We start from the raw sequence: 18,087 nt of genomic DNA, 5'->3' as shown, positions 1-18,087 counted from the left end.
ACTGCTGACTAAATAATTCTGCCTTTTGAAGATCCTCACATACACACTCCCCTTGTTCATTAATTATTCCTGGAATGTCCTTCTTGGAACCTGTTTCTGCCTTAAAGTACCTATACATACCCTTCCATTTTTTACTAAAATTTGTATGACCACCAATTATGCTTGCCATCATGTTATCCTTGTTTTTTTTTTGTTTTTTTGGCAAGTTGCTTTACATCGCACCGGCACAGATAGGTCTTACGGCGACGATGGGAGAGGAAACGGCTGGGAGTGGAAAGGAAGCGGCCGTGGCCTTAATTAAGGTGCAGCCCCAGAATTTGCCTGGTGTGAAAATGGGAAACCATGGAAAACCACCTTCAGGGCTGCCGACAGTGGGGTTTGAACCTACTATCTCCCGAATACTGGATACTGGCCGCACTTAAGCAACTGCAGCTATCGAGCTCAGTCATGTTATCCTTGGCTGCCTTCTTTGCAAGATTCAATTTCCTAGTAAGTTCCTTCAATTTCTCCTTACTTCCGCAGCCATTTCTAACTCTATTTCTTTCCAATCTGCACCACCTTCTTAGTCTCTTTAATTCTCTATTATAATAAGGTGGGTCTTTACCATTCCTGTATTCAAATTCCTCAACAATTGCTTTAAACCCATCCCAGAGTCTGTTTACAATTTTATTTACTGTTTTCCACCGATCATAGTTACTTTTTAAAAACTGCCTCATGCCTGCTTTATCAGCCATATGGTACTGCCTAATAGTCCTACTTTTAAGACCTTCCTCTCTATCACATTTATTTTTAACTATGATATAAACAGCTCCATGATCACTAATGCCATCTATTACTTCGGTTTCTCTATAGAGCTCATCTGGTTTTACCAGCATCACGTCCAGGATATTTTCCCCTCTAGTTGGTTCCATCACTTTCTGAATCAGCTGTCCTTCCCATATTAGCTTATTTGCCATTTGTTGGTCATGTTTCCTGTCGTTTGCATTTTCTTCCCAATTGACATTTGGTAAATTCAGATCTCCCGCTACAATCACATTCCTCTCCACGTCGTTTCTCACATAGCTGGTTATCTTATCAAATAATTCTGAATCTGTGTCAGCACTACCCTTTCCTGGTCTGCACAGCCCCAGCATTTTCCTGGTGTGAAAATGGGAAACCACGGAAAACCATCTTCAGGGCTGCCGACAGTGGGATTTGAACCCACTATCTCCTGGATGCAAGCTCATAGCCGCGCACCCCTAACCGCACAGCCAACTCGCCCGGTGCTGGAATGAAAGATGACAATGAAAACCAAAGCACCCAGAGAAAAACATGTCCCTCCTCTGCTTTGTACAGTACAAATCTCACATGGAGTGACCAGGATTTGAACCAAGGGACCCAGTGGTGAGAGGCCAGCATGCTGCCGCCTGAGCCATGGAGGCTCTCTATATATTGTATACTACCATACATATTTAATTCATACTACCATCGTAGATGTTTCGAGACACAGATTCATTCCCTTCTTCAGTGATAACAACAGGTCAAAATCCCTAAGCAGATACTTAAATGTATAACATATAAAACCTTAAAATATCAACATTAAAAAAATGCATAAAAATCTCAACAGTTCTATTTCTTGTAATCTGATACATATCTTCATTTTCTTTCTTGAGAAAAACTGTCAACTGTTCATTTTATTTTAATGATTCAGATTTATTTGAAGGTTTTATGTGTCATGTTATTATCACTGAAGAAGAAAATAGATCTATTTCTTGAAACATGTATAACGGTAGTATGTTTTAAATAAGTCATCATTGTCGACTGCAACTCATATTCGAGTAAACATATTCTTCAGCAGTTAACAAAGCTTTGCAAATATGTTTCATATGACTTAGTAGCGCAATCTTGGCATGAAACATACGTCACATTAAATAGTTTGGTGTACTGTTCTCAGCAAGAGGAAGTCTGGTTTCTCTCATGCGATGGACGTGCCCTATCCACCTGAGACGGTGGCCAATGACGCTAACCTCAATGCTTATAGCAAGGTTGGTGACCCTGTCCTCCCATTTGATGTTCAAGATGGATCTAAGTTTTTGCAGATGGAAGAGCTCTAGCTTTTTGATATCCTGATGGTAGAGGGTCCAAGTTGCACAACCATAAAGCAGTGTTGATATGACAACAGCATGGTAAACCACGATCTTGGTATACATTGTATCATTCATGAAGACATTACAGGATAAACGTCCAAAAGCTGAGTGGACAGCACCAATTCTCCTATCAACATCTAGTGAGCAGTTCGCATCTGATGAAAGAATACTTCCTAGACATAAAACATGGTCGACCTGCTCTAGCGGAGAACCCACAATGAAGATCTTGAAAGGTGGGAAAGGTGCTGGCTGTGAAAGTTCTTTGGTTTTCTGAACATTAATGGACAGACCAGAACGATCACAAGCACTCTTGAAACAACTGACTGACTGTTGGAGCTCCTCAGGTGTGACAGCAGGTGCGGCAGCGTCATCTGCACATTGCAATTTCGTAACAGAGGAAATCTTAATAAGCTTTTGGGAGCAAAGTCTAGCCACATTGCAGGTAGCAGGTAGGGACCCTTTTCGGAGGCAGCCCTACCCAGGGAGTGGTGCCTCTGCCTGTGTGAGTCCCAGAGCACACTGACACAGTGTGCAACATCAGGTAAGGGTCCCAGCTCAGCGTTACGCGTGAAGACCTTAACTGTATCTTCGGTGGTAAAGGTGGACTTCAGTGTGGTGGAAATGACGTTAGAGACAGCCCTGGACTCGGGGATAAATAAAAAGGCCAAAGGCTTAGGGCAGACAAGGCTCTTTAGGAGGCCAATGGCCCTCAGTAGAGCAAATGCTACTGAAACACCATTACTCAGCTGTTTACTCGGAGGAGAAGATGGGCTTTAGTATGGCGAGTACCAGGCGGACGGGCTACGAAGGCGCCACTCGGTTCTTCTCAAGTCAGCGGCAGTCCGTTGCAGTTTCAGTGCCGAACACCACATGTCTCGTGCACATCTACCGTGTTGAAGGATTCCAAACTCATGGGGTGTGGGTCACTTCCTGGCAAGCTGTGATCTACCCTGAACAAATCCACCCTGATGGCACTTTCTTCAGCTGTCAATTTTCATTCCAAGTCCAATGGAGAATGGATAAGGACGGTGGAGGAAGGTTCTTGGGTGAAAGTAAGCAGTATAATACTCCTTCTCCTTCCTTACACATCTGGAGAGGAATACAGTTTAGAAAGAAAGAAAGAAAGAAAGAAACAAACAAACAAACAAACAAACAAACAAACAAACAAACAAACAAAACAAACCTTTGGGTCTTTTGCAACAAAGTCTGGAATCATAGTCTTCGTGCATTTTAGCCAACTAGGTACTTGAGAGGGATCTCTGCTGATCTTCTTCATCTTAAGCTCTGACTGAAATGAGAAAATGGTTTTCTATTATATACCATAATTTATATCAACATTTTCTGCACTACAGTATATAAATGTACAGATGATACACACAAACAGCAATCATACAAATGACAAAACATAATGTGTAATATTGTTTCTGAACGTATAATCAGTGATCTTTAAGCAGTTGTTTCCACTGAAATGACTTGACTAGACATACTATGTTAAGAAACTGAATCTGCCAGGCTGAGTGGTTCAGACGGTTAAGGTGCTGGCCTTTGACCCTAACTTGGTGGGTTCGATCCTGGCTCAGTCCTGTGGTTTTCGAAGGTGCTCAAATATGTCAGCCTCATATTGGTAGATTTACCGGCACATTAAGGAACTCCTGTAGAACTAAATTCTGGCACTGCAGCATCTCCGAAAACCGTAAAAGTAGTTAGTGCGACGAAAAGCCAATAACATTATTATTATTATTATTATTATTATTATTATTATTATTATTATTATTATTATTATTATAAACTGAGTTACTACTAAAAGTCTGTATACTACATGATATCCAGTAGAAGTTATCACAGCATTTAATACATGGAAAAGACTGAAAAATTGTTCTATGTACCCCATGTAGTAAGTACTTTTGATAACACAAAAATTCGGACTTCAATTATTAGTATCTCAGTTCTCATTTAGAATAAAGTGACCTGCTGATCATAATGCATTGTTAGCATGCACAAATCACATCAGCTAGAAAGAGGACTGTTAAACATAACTGAAAAGGAGAAAGAAAGAAACTAAAGGAGAAAAGAGCATAACTGTAAGAGTGAAAAGGCAGACCTATTCTTCCTGTCATATAGGCCACTCCAAGAATTTTATTACTTCACATGAGACACTGGGAACTACCTAAGATTTTTAATGTTCACTTTCTTTAATTTTGTATCAAAGGTTTTGATACAAAACAAAATGAAAGACTCAAGCAACAAACATGCAAACAGACAGAGCAAAATATGTGCACATCAAAAATTGAGCACAATACGATAGACAGACATTTGTGTCATGGAGTGTCCCTACCCACAAAGGGTACAAATACAAGCAAACATCCCGCTCATCATCTGTGGATCCTTCCAGTAGGCTGGTACGATTCATGTGAGTCTTCATCTGTTCCTATCTTTGTAAACAACTTCATTCATTACATCTTCCAATGTATCTCCCTTTTTTATTAGATTATCTTTAATTTGGTCCAATGCCTGCTTTTGGGTCATCTGACTGGTCTTTTTCCAGGCACCATCCTCTGCAAGGATTTCCTAGGAATCAGCCCTTCCTGCATTCGCTTTACATGGCCAAACCATTTCAGCCATTTCCCTCCATTAAATCGTTAATCGACTAAATATTTTGATCGATCCACAGCAATATTTTAACTAATACACAAAAGCCAGCAATAATACAACATGAACAGTTTGTCAGCTGGATTTCTGGCTGGATGCCCTTCCTGGTCCTTACCCTATATGAAGAGTGTGTGTGTTGATTTAACTAATGAACAGTTTTGTCAGACTCTACTTCCAGATAGTAAAGAACAATGGCCCACTTTCACCTCACCTGAACATCCTGCTGTGGCTGTCTATAGCACTTTTCTAAATTAGAATAATTTTAATTACAATATTCGATTCTTGCTAAATTTGAGCTCTGGAAATATAATTAATTTCTTTCAAACTAGGAAAGTTAGTAGCAGACCAGATCATCAAAAGCTGTAGCAGAAGTCTGAGCACTGTGGGATAGGTTACAGTGGAATGTGTTCAGTACAGAGTTAAACAATGTTGTAATATTTAAAACACAAATGTATTTTTTTCTTTCTTTTTTCCTAGAGTTACCAGCCATTTGCTGGAAACAAGTTCTCTTGTGGTCAGCTGGTGGGATAAGAATGTGAATGTTCACATGCGTTCAAACATGCTGTCATTTCTCATGAACCAAAGGCCATAGAACATTAGAATTTCCCTTCTTCATGCAGATAGTTCTTATAAGCATTAATTACAGAAATTGCAGCTACTGAATTCCTATGTAGTGGTGGTGAAATTAATCGGTGTTTTGTCAATTGTTTTAAAGAATTATGAATATTCTTAGTTATATTTGGTGTTAGCAGCATAAATAACAGGGGCAGCTCCAGGGATAGTGACATGGTGATTTGTCACTCCCTAGATTCATGAAAAAAGAAAAGGAAATAGTATGCGATGTTGTTAAACAGCAGAGAAAACTTCAGCAACAGTTCATACTGGAGTGACAGTCTGGCTGCTCTGACTTGGCGAGAAGGTGTTGCCTGTAGACATAGGCCTAATTCAGGTGTGGCAGTTGCCCACCTCCCCTTCAATATTTGGAAGGAAACCCAAATTTTCTTAATATTACAAACTATACATTAGTGTTGGCTACTGAATGCATGATTCGAAGCAGTGTATCGATTCATTCAAGTGTCCGAGTGAATCGATTCACAGGAACGGCGAGCTCACGGCACACGATTCAGCTTACTCCCAGCGGACAGTGCTGAGTGGCGCACTCACTGGACGTTGACGGGGAGCCGAGCTTCCGCTGCAGCGAGACAGTGTATCATGGCACATCGAAAGAATCGTGAACGAACGCGGCTCAGTGAGACACATGATACACACGGATCCTTATCGGCTCACTGGACACGCGGAGAGCCGAGCTTCCGCTGCAGCGAGACAGTGAATCATGGCACATCGAAAGAATCATGAACGAGCGCAGCTCAGTGAGACACATGATACACACGGCTCCTTCTCGGCTCACTGGACACGCGGAGAGCCGAGCTTCCCCTGCAGCGAGACATACAGTGAACCATGCTACACTGAAAGAATCGTATGCTATAATGGACTCTCGAGCTCAGCTCATTTGAAAATAATACCCATTTGCATTCACTGTCCTCTTCTTACAGGGAGGTTTAAATAACAGACGGATTTATTTGCAGTGTTAAAAAGGTAGTCACAACATAATTCTGAAGTAGGTAGGCTATTAGGTTATACTATTTATTAGTTTAATGGATCTTAGTATTATAACTTAGTTGACATTTGACAATTAAACTCGACTCTAGCCTGCCCTATGACTATGAGTCATGCTCATGACCACTCAAAAGTACCTGTTTTATGTTGGGAAGAACGGCTCAGTATTCTCTCAGTTCATATGTCACATCGTTGCACAAGACTTCAATCATATGTGGACAGACGCAATAACAGTATGTTGAATCAGAAAACCAGCGGGCTACTGTACATCTCAAGTAGCCTATACAAAATATGACGATTAAAAAAAAGTCCTCAGCTGATAGAAAAATACTTTTTTTTTAAATGACTGAGCGAGTTGTCATGCGGTTAATATCACGTGGCTATGCGCTTGCATTCGGGGGATGGTGGGTTCGAATCCCACCGTCGGCAGCCGTTAAGATTGTCTTCCCGTAGTTTCCCCAGTTTTACACCAGGAAATGCTGGGACTGTACCTTACTTCAGGCCATGGCTGCTACCTTCCTAACCTTTCCCACCCTGCGTCGCCGGAAACCTTCGATGTATTAGAGTAACTAGCATTTTTTCTAAGAAAGGAGTTCATAGTATGAAGACCAGATGGCAGCTGCGAGCACTGAATGCTGTTGCTGCTGTCTTACCAGCACATACTACACAGATGCAGTAAGAGCGGTGACCAATGAGCCGTGAATCGGATCACTGTATCGATTCAGTAACGTGAACGGAATCAAATGAATCGATTCAGTAAAATGAATCAAATGTCCCATCACTACTATACATACTTAAAAGTACATTTTTCGTTACTCTGTTTAATTTAGCTTAACCTGTCAAGCCGGCAATTTAATCCAGGTGGTATTTAAATTGAAGCTCACAAGGGAACTGTCCATACTGTCATATCGAAATCGACAATGAAATTTGGTAGAGAGGATGAGGAGTCCATAAGAAAGTAATGTACCAAAATTCAGCTGCCATTTTGATCTCTAAGGTAATAAAATTGATTCGGAAATGTCTAATAGAATTGCACGCGTTAGCATATAACTCTATGTGGACAGCCCTGGTGACCAGCTGAAGCGACTGGGTTACCTTGAGCTTTCTGCGCTAGCCAGTTGACACATGTTCCTTTGAAAGAGCAGTCATGATTACAGCTAATGTTTTATAGTATGCTTTAAGTTATTTCTGTGAAAAGGTTTCTCCTCTTCCCATGAAATAACTTTGCAAGAAAGGGAGATCATAAAGTTTATACAAGGAGTAATTTTAATACCACCTATTCAATACAATTTATTCCACTATTGTGTGGTTAAATACACATGCAAATTACCAGAAATTTGAAGGGTACATGTTTCGCCCACTGTTTATTGGGCATCATCAGCCTCAATCAATCTTAAAACACACATGGTCTAAGGAGTCATAATAATTTACTTGTAGTAGGAACTTCAAACAGACTAATGCTGCAGATACATTAGGACATAAGTTACATCTTGAGAATAAATTGACAACATTGTTTACTACAGACATCCACGTCTACATGAGGCATTTTCTGGTTACACGAAATTGTCGTCCAACCTACCTTCTTTTAATTGGATATTTTTAGCAGCGTTTATAGCTAATTCTTCGATGTTTTTTAGCACTTCACAACATACTATGATTTTTATCCAACTTTCCAAGACGTCTTAATCTATACCGCACCGAGCTCGATAGCTGCAGTCGCTTAATTGAGGCCAGTGTCCAGTATTCGGGAGATAGTAGGTTCGAACCCCACTATCGGCAGCCCTGAAAATGGTTTTCCGTGGTTTCCCATTTTCACACCAGGCAAATGCCGGGGCTGTACCTTAATTAAGGCCATGGCCGATTCCTTCCCACTCCTAGCCATTTCCTGTCCCATCGTCGCCATAAGACCTATTTGAGTCGGTGCGACGTTAAGCAACTAGCCACAAAAAAAAAAAAAAAATCTATACCGCCTCCAATTCGACTACATATTTTCATCCTTATTTTAAATTTTGGCCTCAAACATGAGCAAATACTGTATCTTTTAACCGTCTTGTTCTTGTCCTGTGACGCCTTATTTTTGATATTCTGTTTTCCAAATGTAATATATATTGTTCAAGATTTTTATCAAAAAGATCCATTTCAGTGTCAGACATAGATTATTTTTTTAAAAAACAATGTGTGGCAATTACTTTTAGATGAACGTTTCAATTTTTCAAAGTGATTTTATCATAAGTTCTGTTTTATTCAATATTTGTGTACTGTAAACATTTTGCATCCACAGTATTAACACTTGTAAATATTCTTCAATACGTTTTATGTAAATTATTGTGACTCCTTAGACCATGTGTGTTTTAAGATTGATTGAGGCTGATGATGCCCAATAAACAGTGGGCAAAACATGTACCCTTCAAATATCTGGTAATTCCCATGTGTATTTAAACATACAATAGTGGAATAAATTGTATTGAATAGGTGGTATTAAAATTACTCCTTGTATAAACTTTGTGATTAGCTATTCTTCAATACGGAATAATGATGAGAATAATGGTTTGTAAAGAAAGGGAGATGGATCAACATGTGATCGAACTAATTGAAAATCATCCCATGGATGCCAGCATCGTCTCGGAGTCTTGCCTGGAGAGCAATTTTTTTTTTTTTTTTTTTTTTTTTTTGCGAGGGAGTGTGGAAAATCTTTCATAAGACGCTTGTGAGGGTCCGCACTCAACAAGTGTGTGGAGATTCTTACCCACTAAAAACCACACTCCCTTTTCCCACGACGTTTATCTCCGCCCCGGAACCGCTCTCGCATTACTTCAGGGCGGATGTCGTGCTTAATGCATCTTGTGCTTCATCTTCCTTCTTCTGCTTTACTATCTGTCGTAATCGTCCAGGTCCTTCTTCTTCTGACGCAGAATATTTTCTACGTAGACTGCCACCTGGTCCCAAGATTCTCGACTTCGTAGCATTACTGACACGATCCCTTCTAGCGTCAATTCTCCGTGCATAACTTCTAAGCATCTTCTTTGTGGCAGCCAATGAACACACACAAAGAAAGTATGTGATACGTCATCGATATCGCCGCAGTATATGCACACCGGACTAGTTGCTAGCCCTAGCCTATGAAGAAATTTTCGGAAGTATCCATGACCTGTCAGGAACTGTGCGAGATAGTAGTTCACTTCACCATGATTTCGGGCAACCCATACGCCCAGAGAAGGTATCAGTCTTTTCGTCCATTTCCCTCTAGAATCATCTTCCCATCTTGTTTGCCATCGTTGCATTCTGCGACTATGAGCCAAAGCCTTTGCCCTTTTCCTTCCTACCTCTTCTTGTGTGAGCCAAATTTCTTGTCTTTCGAAGGCCAACAAGTCAATGGGAGCTACTGCTGCTACTACTAGAATCGCGGGTTCTGATACTGTGCGATATGCGCAAGCAATTCGTAAAGCTGCTCTCCGTTGTACAGCCGCAATTCTTCTCCGATATTTCACAATTTTTAACGATTCAGCCCAAATTTCCGAACCGTATAGCAGTATCGATTGAACAATTGACATGAGAAGCCGCCTTTTACTAGATATCGGTCCCTTGATATTTCCCATGAGTCTGCTCAGTGCAGTCATGGTTTTCGCTGCCTTATCTGTTACCCGTTGGATGTGGTCCCAATATGTAAGCTTAGTATCAAGTGTTACACCAAGATATTTTGTGCTCCTAGTTGTTTCGATGGCTATCTGTCCGATCTGCATCGGTACAACAGTATTAATCCTTTTCCTCGTCAGGAGGACAATTTCCGTTTTGTGATCTGCGAGTTCTAACTTGTGACTTATCATCCATTCTTTGACACGTCGCATCACCTGATTCAATTTAAATTGAGCCAGCTCTAGGTTACGGGTTACTATCACAGCAGCCACATCATCAGCATAACCCACAAGTTTTACATCTTCTGGCATCTCCAGCCGTAATAAATCATCATACATGATGTTCCAAAGGTGTGGTCCGAGAATTGAGCCTTGCGCTGCACCAGCTGTGAGCCGTTTTCTTCTCTGACCGTCTTCCGTGTCGTATAACAATGTACGGTCTTTCAAATAGTCTCGCAGTATATACAGGAGATATTCTGGTAGCTTGAAAGTTTCTTCTAGAGCTTCCAAAATATCACTCCATCTTGCCGAGTTGAAGGCATTTTTAACATCTAGAGTCACAAGAAGCGTCAGTTTCCTAGAATAATGATTACCCGTTTGAGCTCGTTCTGCTGTCTTCACCACTTCCTTCACAGCATCTAGCGTTGAGTGACCTCTGCGAAATCCATGTTGTTGGTCGGATAGGTCGCCAGCTAATCGGACTGCTGCTAGTATTCTCGGTTGTAGAAGCTTCTCTAAACCTTTCCCGGCAGTGTCCAGCATACATAGAGGTCTGTAACCCCCAGTTTTCCCTTTACTGATCAGAACCAATCTAGCTATCTTCCAACGAAAGCTAAAAATTCCCGCTTTCAAACAATGATTATACATTCTCAACAGCAGTTGAGGACATAATTCGGCTGCCACCTTTAGTACTTCTGCTGGAATACCATCTGGACCAGGGGCTTTCTTATTTCTAAGGGAATTAATTGCTGTTATCAATTCTTCAATTGTAAAAGGTGGTACATTGTCTAGTTCTTTCTCGGCCTCATCATCAATCCTCTCTGCATGATCAGGGAATAGTGTGTGTACTATTTCTTCCATGGTGCGTGGATCCATGATAGGGCTTGGTATCATCCCGAATTTCTTCATGACAATTTTATACCCTAATCCCCATGGATTTTCATCCACTTCCTTGGACATTTCCCACCACTTGTCGGCTTTACTCTTTTTAATTGTATTTCGCAGTCTTTTCTTCATAGTCTTATACTCTACTGAGAGAGCTGCGTCGTTATGTCGTGCTCTTTGTGTCCTTCGTCTGAGTCGCAGGCATTGTTTCCTCAACTCAGCAATTTCTTCATTCCACCAATATGCTGGACGCTTGCCTCTCCGTTGTTTGATTCTGGTCATAGATGCGTCGCATGCTTGCTGAAGGAGTCTTATGGTGTGTTCCACGCATTTATTAGCAATAATGCTTCTTTTGCCTCCGTGACATGTATCCGTCATACAATCCATTCCATTCTGTATTACTTCATGAAATTTTTCTCTGTCCATAGTGGCTATGTTCCATCTTTCTGACTTGGGCGTGGTAATCCTTAGATTCGAAGTCTCTTGAAGTACACGAAAAGTGATATACTGATGATCGCTTCCAGTATATTCTTCAATTACTCGCCATTCAGTTATCCTAGACGCAATGTCTTCAGAAGCAAAGGTTACATCTGGTATGGTTCCCTGACACCCTGGTCGCCGAAAGGTTGTCACATTACCAACGTTGATAACCATTAATCCCAATCTCGCGACCATCTCCATTGTACGCCGCCCTCTAGAATCTGTTTGAGGCATGTTCCATTCAACTGCTTGAGCATTAAAATCACCAGCAACAACTAGGTTAGTGTTCATCCCTTGCAGAGTATCTTCAAGCCCATCTAGTTTTGTCTGGAAGTCAGAAATAGCCTCGTTCGGGGTAAAATAACAGCTGACAAAAATTACCTTCTCAACTTGGACCCAGATGAAGCCATCTCCGCATCCTTGATTTGTAACTGAGTATTTTCCAAGGTCTGGTACCCATATCGCAGCTGTCCCTAGATTGTCTGAAAACCAGCCTGGTTGTTCTCTGTCTTGATATTGTTCGCTGAGAATCAAGATGTCTGCTCCTATCTCATAGATTATCTGCGTCAATAGATCATTGGCAGTTAGACTCCTGTGTATATTGGCTTGAAGGATCTGTACCATTCACCACTGCTTTTTGGCCTTTTCTAGTGCTTCACGAAACACAATACACTTGCCTGAGCCAAGAGCATGATGTCGTTTTGGCTCTTCAACGCCCATATCTGTGCAAATTATGCATCGTGGATTCGTTTTGCATCCTACTGCCTTGTGACCAGCTTCTCCGCACTTAAAGCAGAGCTTACTTCTATCCAATCCTTTACAGTTTCGTGCTTGATGCCCATATGACAGACATCTAAAGCACCGAGGAACTACGGCCCACCGTCTTACTCTGCAGTATAGCCAGCCTAGTTTAATTTTGCCTATGTCTAACAGCTTTCGTGCCTCGCTATCTTCTATCTCCACGATGGCGAGTTTTTGTCCCCTGCTGTTCGGATTTGTGATTGAGACCTTCAATTCTTGATTAAGATTTTCTAATTCACGTCTTACAGCCTCCTCTACGTCGGAAATAGTGGTGGCACTGTCCATATCCCGAATTTCCAATGTAGTTCTAGGCGTCAAAACCTTTACTTCGCCATCATGTCCAAGAGCGCCTTTAAGTGATTTATTAAAATTGTCTCTATTCTCCTTTTCCGTGGCCTTATTAAATTCAAGAAGAACTGCTCCAGACATAGTTTTCCTGATCGATCTAACACTGGCGCCACTGTCTTCTGGGTTCACCTTGCTGCGGATATCCTTCACAACATCTGCAAAAGTCTTGCCATTCATCGGTTTAATAAGCAATAGTGACAGTGAAAGTGATAGTGGAAGCAGCGACACCTCATCTGCATTATCTGAAAGAGAAGGAAGCACACACCATTGCTAGGAACAAGAAGTGTTACAGATCCGATTTTGAGCCCTGAGTCTGATTCCCATCAATCCAGTGAAGAGACACCGCAGTCACCTAGCAAATCTATTAGTTCAAGCTATGCTTCCAGCCCACAGAAGAAAGTGAAACAAACTGTAGATCTTGCGTACAAGAGAAAGCTGTAAATTTATGGTTAAATATGGGGGGTAAGAAGCGGCTTTCATTAACCACTGTTTGCAAGAGTTGTCGTAAGGTAATGTCACTACAACAATTGTACAGGTGGAAGAACCAATTAGAATCTACGTCAGCAAGCACCATTGAACACAGGAAATTGATGCATACAAAATTATTTTTTCGCTTTACAGAAGCAAGAAAACTGAAGCAGAATGTATGCGATGAAGACCTGCGACTATGGACCTTGGAAATTTCAAGAGAGATTTCAACGGGGCGAACTAATTTCAGTGTATGTGCTAGTTGGTTGAGTTGTTTTAAGAAAAAGTACAGAATTAAAAAGTAGAAGAATTACAAAATTTGTATTCCGTACGTATCTGCAAGAAGAAGATGGAAAATATAAAGTCGCAAAGAAATTTATGGAAGCAGTTACAGAGCAATTTTTAGACTACACCCATTCTTCAATACACAATACTGATCAGAGAGATTTCATGTGAAAAATGAAAGTGAAAAGGACTCTATCATTTGTTGGTGAGAAACATACAGAAACAGTTGCTCAATCAGTTACTGCATTCACCCATTCGTATACAATTATGCCTACAATTAGTAGGGTCAGTACTCTTTTCCTGAAATTATTCATTGTACTACAGGAGGCAACTGGAACTTTGGGTCCGAGAGTTTCCAAAGAAATGTTTCATGCCAGAAATATAATTGTAACAGCCACAAAATCGGGGAAAATGGGGAAAAAAGATATTAAAGTATTGGTTTACAGAATCTTTCTTCCCATTTGCAGAAGAGAAGTGCTTGCTACTGCTGGATTCCTGGACTACTTATAGTGATAAGAGCTGTCTTGGAGACATTCCTCCGGGCAACAGTATAGAAATTCTCCAGATTCCTCCGGGCACTACACGGAAAATACAGCCCTTGGACAAGTTTTTCTTCCAGCAGTGGAAGACTTTGTATTCACAGAGAGATACAATAATTGAAAATCTTCCACCTTTTTGAAACTTTTTATTTGCTTTTTAGCAAATTATTAATTATAAACAGTACATGTTTCGTTCTCACTTGAGAATATCTTCAGCTGTTGTTAAGCTTAGGTGAATCGCTAAGTTTCTGAATACATTATTTTCAGGTACATTGTTCCTCTTAAAGACTATTTGAATATAAATGAAATTAAAATGATGTTAAAACAATGTGAGGGTTAATGGGTTGATGAAATGAGACAGGATGAATACACAGTTAGCCTGCTTAAAAACTATATCTATTCATTAGAATAGTTGTTAAAAGTTTCAACTCTGTCACACTAAAAATATCTATTTGTCTTCCAGTTAAAAGGTTTTTTGAAAAATGAATGGCTTCTTGACACTGTTCTTATTACTGCTGAATGCTCATTTCATTCACTCCTTCCAGGTAGGCTGTTATTTATTTTGAGCTTGCTTAATGTGCCCTAAATTAAGTCTAATGCGGAACTTTGAAGCTGATTGCCGGTCATTTTTTGAGAAGGGAGCTTCGTCTCAATTTCTGTAATGAAATGAGGAAAATAGGAATTTGTTTGTAATGAAAGCATGTGTCTTCACATAATAACTTAATGTATAAAATGGTTCCATTCCTTACTGTTGTTAGACTCCAATTCTACGGTGACCCTGGAGGGGGAACGTTTGAAGCTGCTTTACGTCTAGTATAATAATGGTGTGTGTGTTCCGCTGTTTGCTCCTCCTTTCGGGGAGACAAGGCTGCGGAGAGGGGAGGAGGCATATCGCTTACTGTCACGGCTTCGGCTTTAGAAGGGGTGGGGAGAGTGGATGTACAAAATGGCGGAGGCTCGTTCTTATTTATCATTTTATGGTCTGTGTTGTTTCTTTTGCCTAAAGTTTAAAGACTTGATAATATCCCTTCGAATATAGGGTTTCTATTGTCAATTGTACCATTCAGGTTATTGTCCTGATTACATTTTTGTTCTAAATAAATATATATATTTTCTAATGTATTTAGAAGAGCTCCTTTGTTTATTTTTCATAATATAGTTAAATCCTGCTCTATAGTTGTGAACTGATGTCCGGTTGTACTCATATGTTGGCCCATCACGGAATTTTTTAAATGTCTTTCAGCACTGACATGCTCTAGGTATCTTACAGTAAAACTGCGCCCTGTATGCCCGACATAAGTTTTTTCACATTGATGACACTTCAATTTGTAAACTCCTGATTCTAAATGTTTGTTTTTTCCTAGGAAATTGACACTATTGTAATTAAAGAATTTTTGCTTTGTATTATTGCTGGTTGAATACGTGATCTTATAGTTATATTTTCTAAACAAATTCGTTACTGTATATAAGTTGGGGTTATTGAACATGAACTTGGCATATTTATCTTCCTTATTCCTATTTTCCTCATTTCATTACAGAAATTGAGACGAAGCTCCCTTCTCAAAAAATGACCGGCAATCAGCTTCAAAGTTCCGCATTAGACTCAATTTAGGGCACATTAAGCAAGCTCAAAATAAATAACAGCCTACCTGGAAGGAGTGAATGAAATGAGCATTCAGCAGTAATAAGAACAGTGTCAAGAAGCCGTTCATTTTTCAAAAAACCTTTTAACTGGAAGACAAATAGATATTTTTAGTGTAACAGAGTTGAAACTTTTAACAACTATTCTAATGAATAGATATAGTTTTTAAGCAGGCTAACTGTGTATTCATCCTGTCTCATTTCATCAACCCATTAACCCTCACATTGTTTTAACAACATCATTTTAATTTAATTTATATTCAAATAGTCTTTAAGAGGAACAATGTACCTGAAAATAATGTATTCAGAAACTTAGCGATTCACCTAAGCTTAACAACAGCTGAAGATGTTCTCAAGTGAGAACGAAGCATGTACTGTTTATAATTAACAATTTGCTAAAAAGCAAATAAAAAGTATCGAAAAGGTGGAAGATTTTCAATTATTGTACCTCTCTGTGATTAGAATTTGATACGGAAAATGAAGCTGATTACTTGCAAGGCTTTGTATTGCTGCTTAACAGACATTGTGCTGACTTGTGAAGGTTTTCAGTTTGATGTTTATCAGAGAAACGGCATACTGAAAATACAGTCCCTTCATTCATTTTCAATTTTCCTCCCCACAGTTCAAGGACATGACTAAATATTCGTGGTTCGCAACCAATTGTACAATGGAGAGACCTCCCGAGTTCAAAGTGCCTGTGAAATATTGCCTTCTAACAAGTACAGAAAACTTTGAAGAACAATGTGGCCTCAAAGTGCGTATTTGTTGTCCATGGTGCCAAAAATATTTATTTTTTTATCATGCAATTAATGCACCTCATTTATGTTTCACATTCGGTCCATAACAATAAAGTGACTTTGGCGTGTGGCAGCTTGCCAGTTCGTTCTCTCTCTAGCACAACTGCAACTCCACTCCGCTGTGCGCCGCGCGAGCCAGCAAGAAGCAAGTGTTGTCCAGTAAGCTGCGTTGTTACACAGATTTTGTATCAAGAATTCGAAACCTTCCAGTTCGAAATGATAGCTAAATTTTTGTATATCGCTATTTTATGTGCCTCCTCATGGTTGGTCTCTGCAAAATTTCATTGTCGATTTCGATATGACAGTATGGACAGTTCCCTTGTCAGCAGAGGTGTAGACACCATCAAGTTAAAGAATTCATAATGTTACATTTACGAAATATAATGTAATGAAAATTTTAGGACTACATACCGAGATCAAGTCCAATGTTTCTGAGCAATATATGTGAGGCTGCTGTTCAGGGTTGTCCATAATCACATGCAATATTTACAAAAATCCATGCACTTGGCGTTAATATCCAACGTGAGCTCCATTCCCAGTGGCTGCCAAGCCAAGACTGAGTGCCTCAGCGAGGTGTGGGAATGTTTATATGCGAGCGTGGGAAACACTCTTCACAATATTGTGACCAAAAGCCACACAAACAGAGTTCTGTATTTATAAAAATATAGGAGACCTTATTTTTGGGATTACCCTCGTACATATGATTCCATATAATTCAATTATCTGTTACACATGCTCAAAAACAATATTCACTATAGCTCAATATTTACAAAAATATAAAAGGGAATATGAATTTTTATTCCAAGTCTGGCTTCCCAGAGTGTAAGGGACTCACCCACAGAAGTATTTTCGGTCGGGATGTAGGCCGTCTGAAAATTTCCATTCATAATTTTCAGGAAATGCTGAATTTTGAAAAAGATTTTTAGGTCCCATGTACGTATCCCGTGTAGAATTATCAAAAAATGTAATATTGCAAGATGAATTGGCATTGTTTGAGGGAATGTAGGGATTTCTAAACATCCAAGCTTGGTGAAACAGCTCCTCAGGGTGGGTTTCTGTCCCCATAGACATTACATGCCCCAAGAACACATAAATTTCTTCCCATGTCACTGGCTTCTACTTCCGGGCACACGACCTAGGTTTCAAGGTCGCGCCAAGTATACACTCTGCCGCATACCTATTTGTTTCTTGAACAATTAGGTCAATCACTTTGTCGTCGAAAAATAGCAAAAACTTCTAAAATAGATGCGAAATGTTTTCTTGTACCTGGCACACCCGTGAAGGGGATCTTTTGAGTGCTCGTAACGACATCTACGTCTCGCCACAACCACTGAACAGCGGACGAAATTATTATGACTGAAGCTATTTCTTCTTCATCTACGCTGTCTGCCACTTCTCCAGCAACTTCTTGCTGTGCATAGTCACTGCTCGTATCACTACCAAAAATATCGCTTCCCGATATATAACTTCCACTACTGTCATCTATCAAACCAATAATCTCCGCACCCGTAAGAGAATGAGACGGCCCAGCCGTTCCTCTGCGACTGAGTAGCCGCTAGCCTGCGCAGTATTTGCTTTCGGTGCTTCCCCTTCATAAATG

General features: G+C 40.2%; 1 protein-coding gene across 7 annotated transcripts in view; it reads right to left on the bottom strand.

Annotated features, from left to right (window-relative positions):
- DNAlig3 (DNA ligase 3) overlaps positions 1 to 18,087 on the bottom strand; it is a 957,513-nt gene that overhangs the window by 107,689 nt on the left and 831,737 nt on the right. For all 7 annotated transcript variants that reach the window (XM_067142216.2, XM_067142215.2, XM_067142218.2 and 4 more), the window contains one exon: positions 3,310 to 3,414. In XM_067142216.2, the coding sequence (XP_066998317.2) occupies positions 3,310 to 3,414 (105 nt within the window). The remainder of the gene's footprint in view (positions 1 to 3,309; positions 3,415 to 18,087) is intronic.

This window comes from Anabrus simplex, chromosome 2 (assembly GCF_040414725.1).
Source record: "Anabrus simplex isolate iqAnaSimp1 chromosome 2, ASM4041472v1, whole genome shotgun sequence".
NCBI lineage: Eukaryota > Metazoa > Arthropoda > Insecta > Orthoptera > Tettigoniidae > Anabrus > Anabrus simplex.
This window is presented reverse-complemented; position numbering and strand designations above follow the sequence as displayed.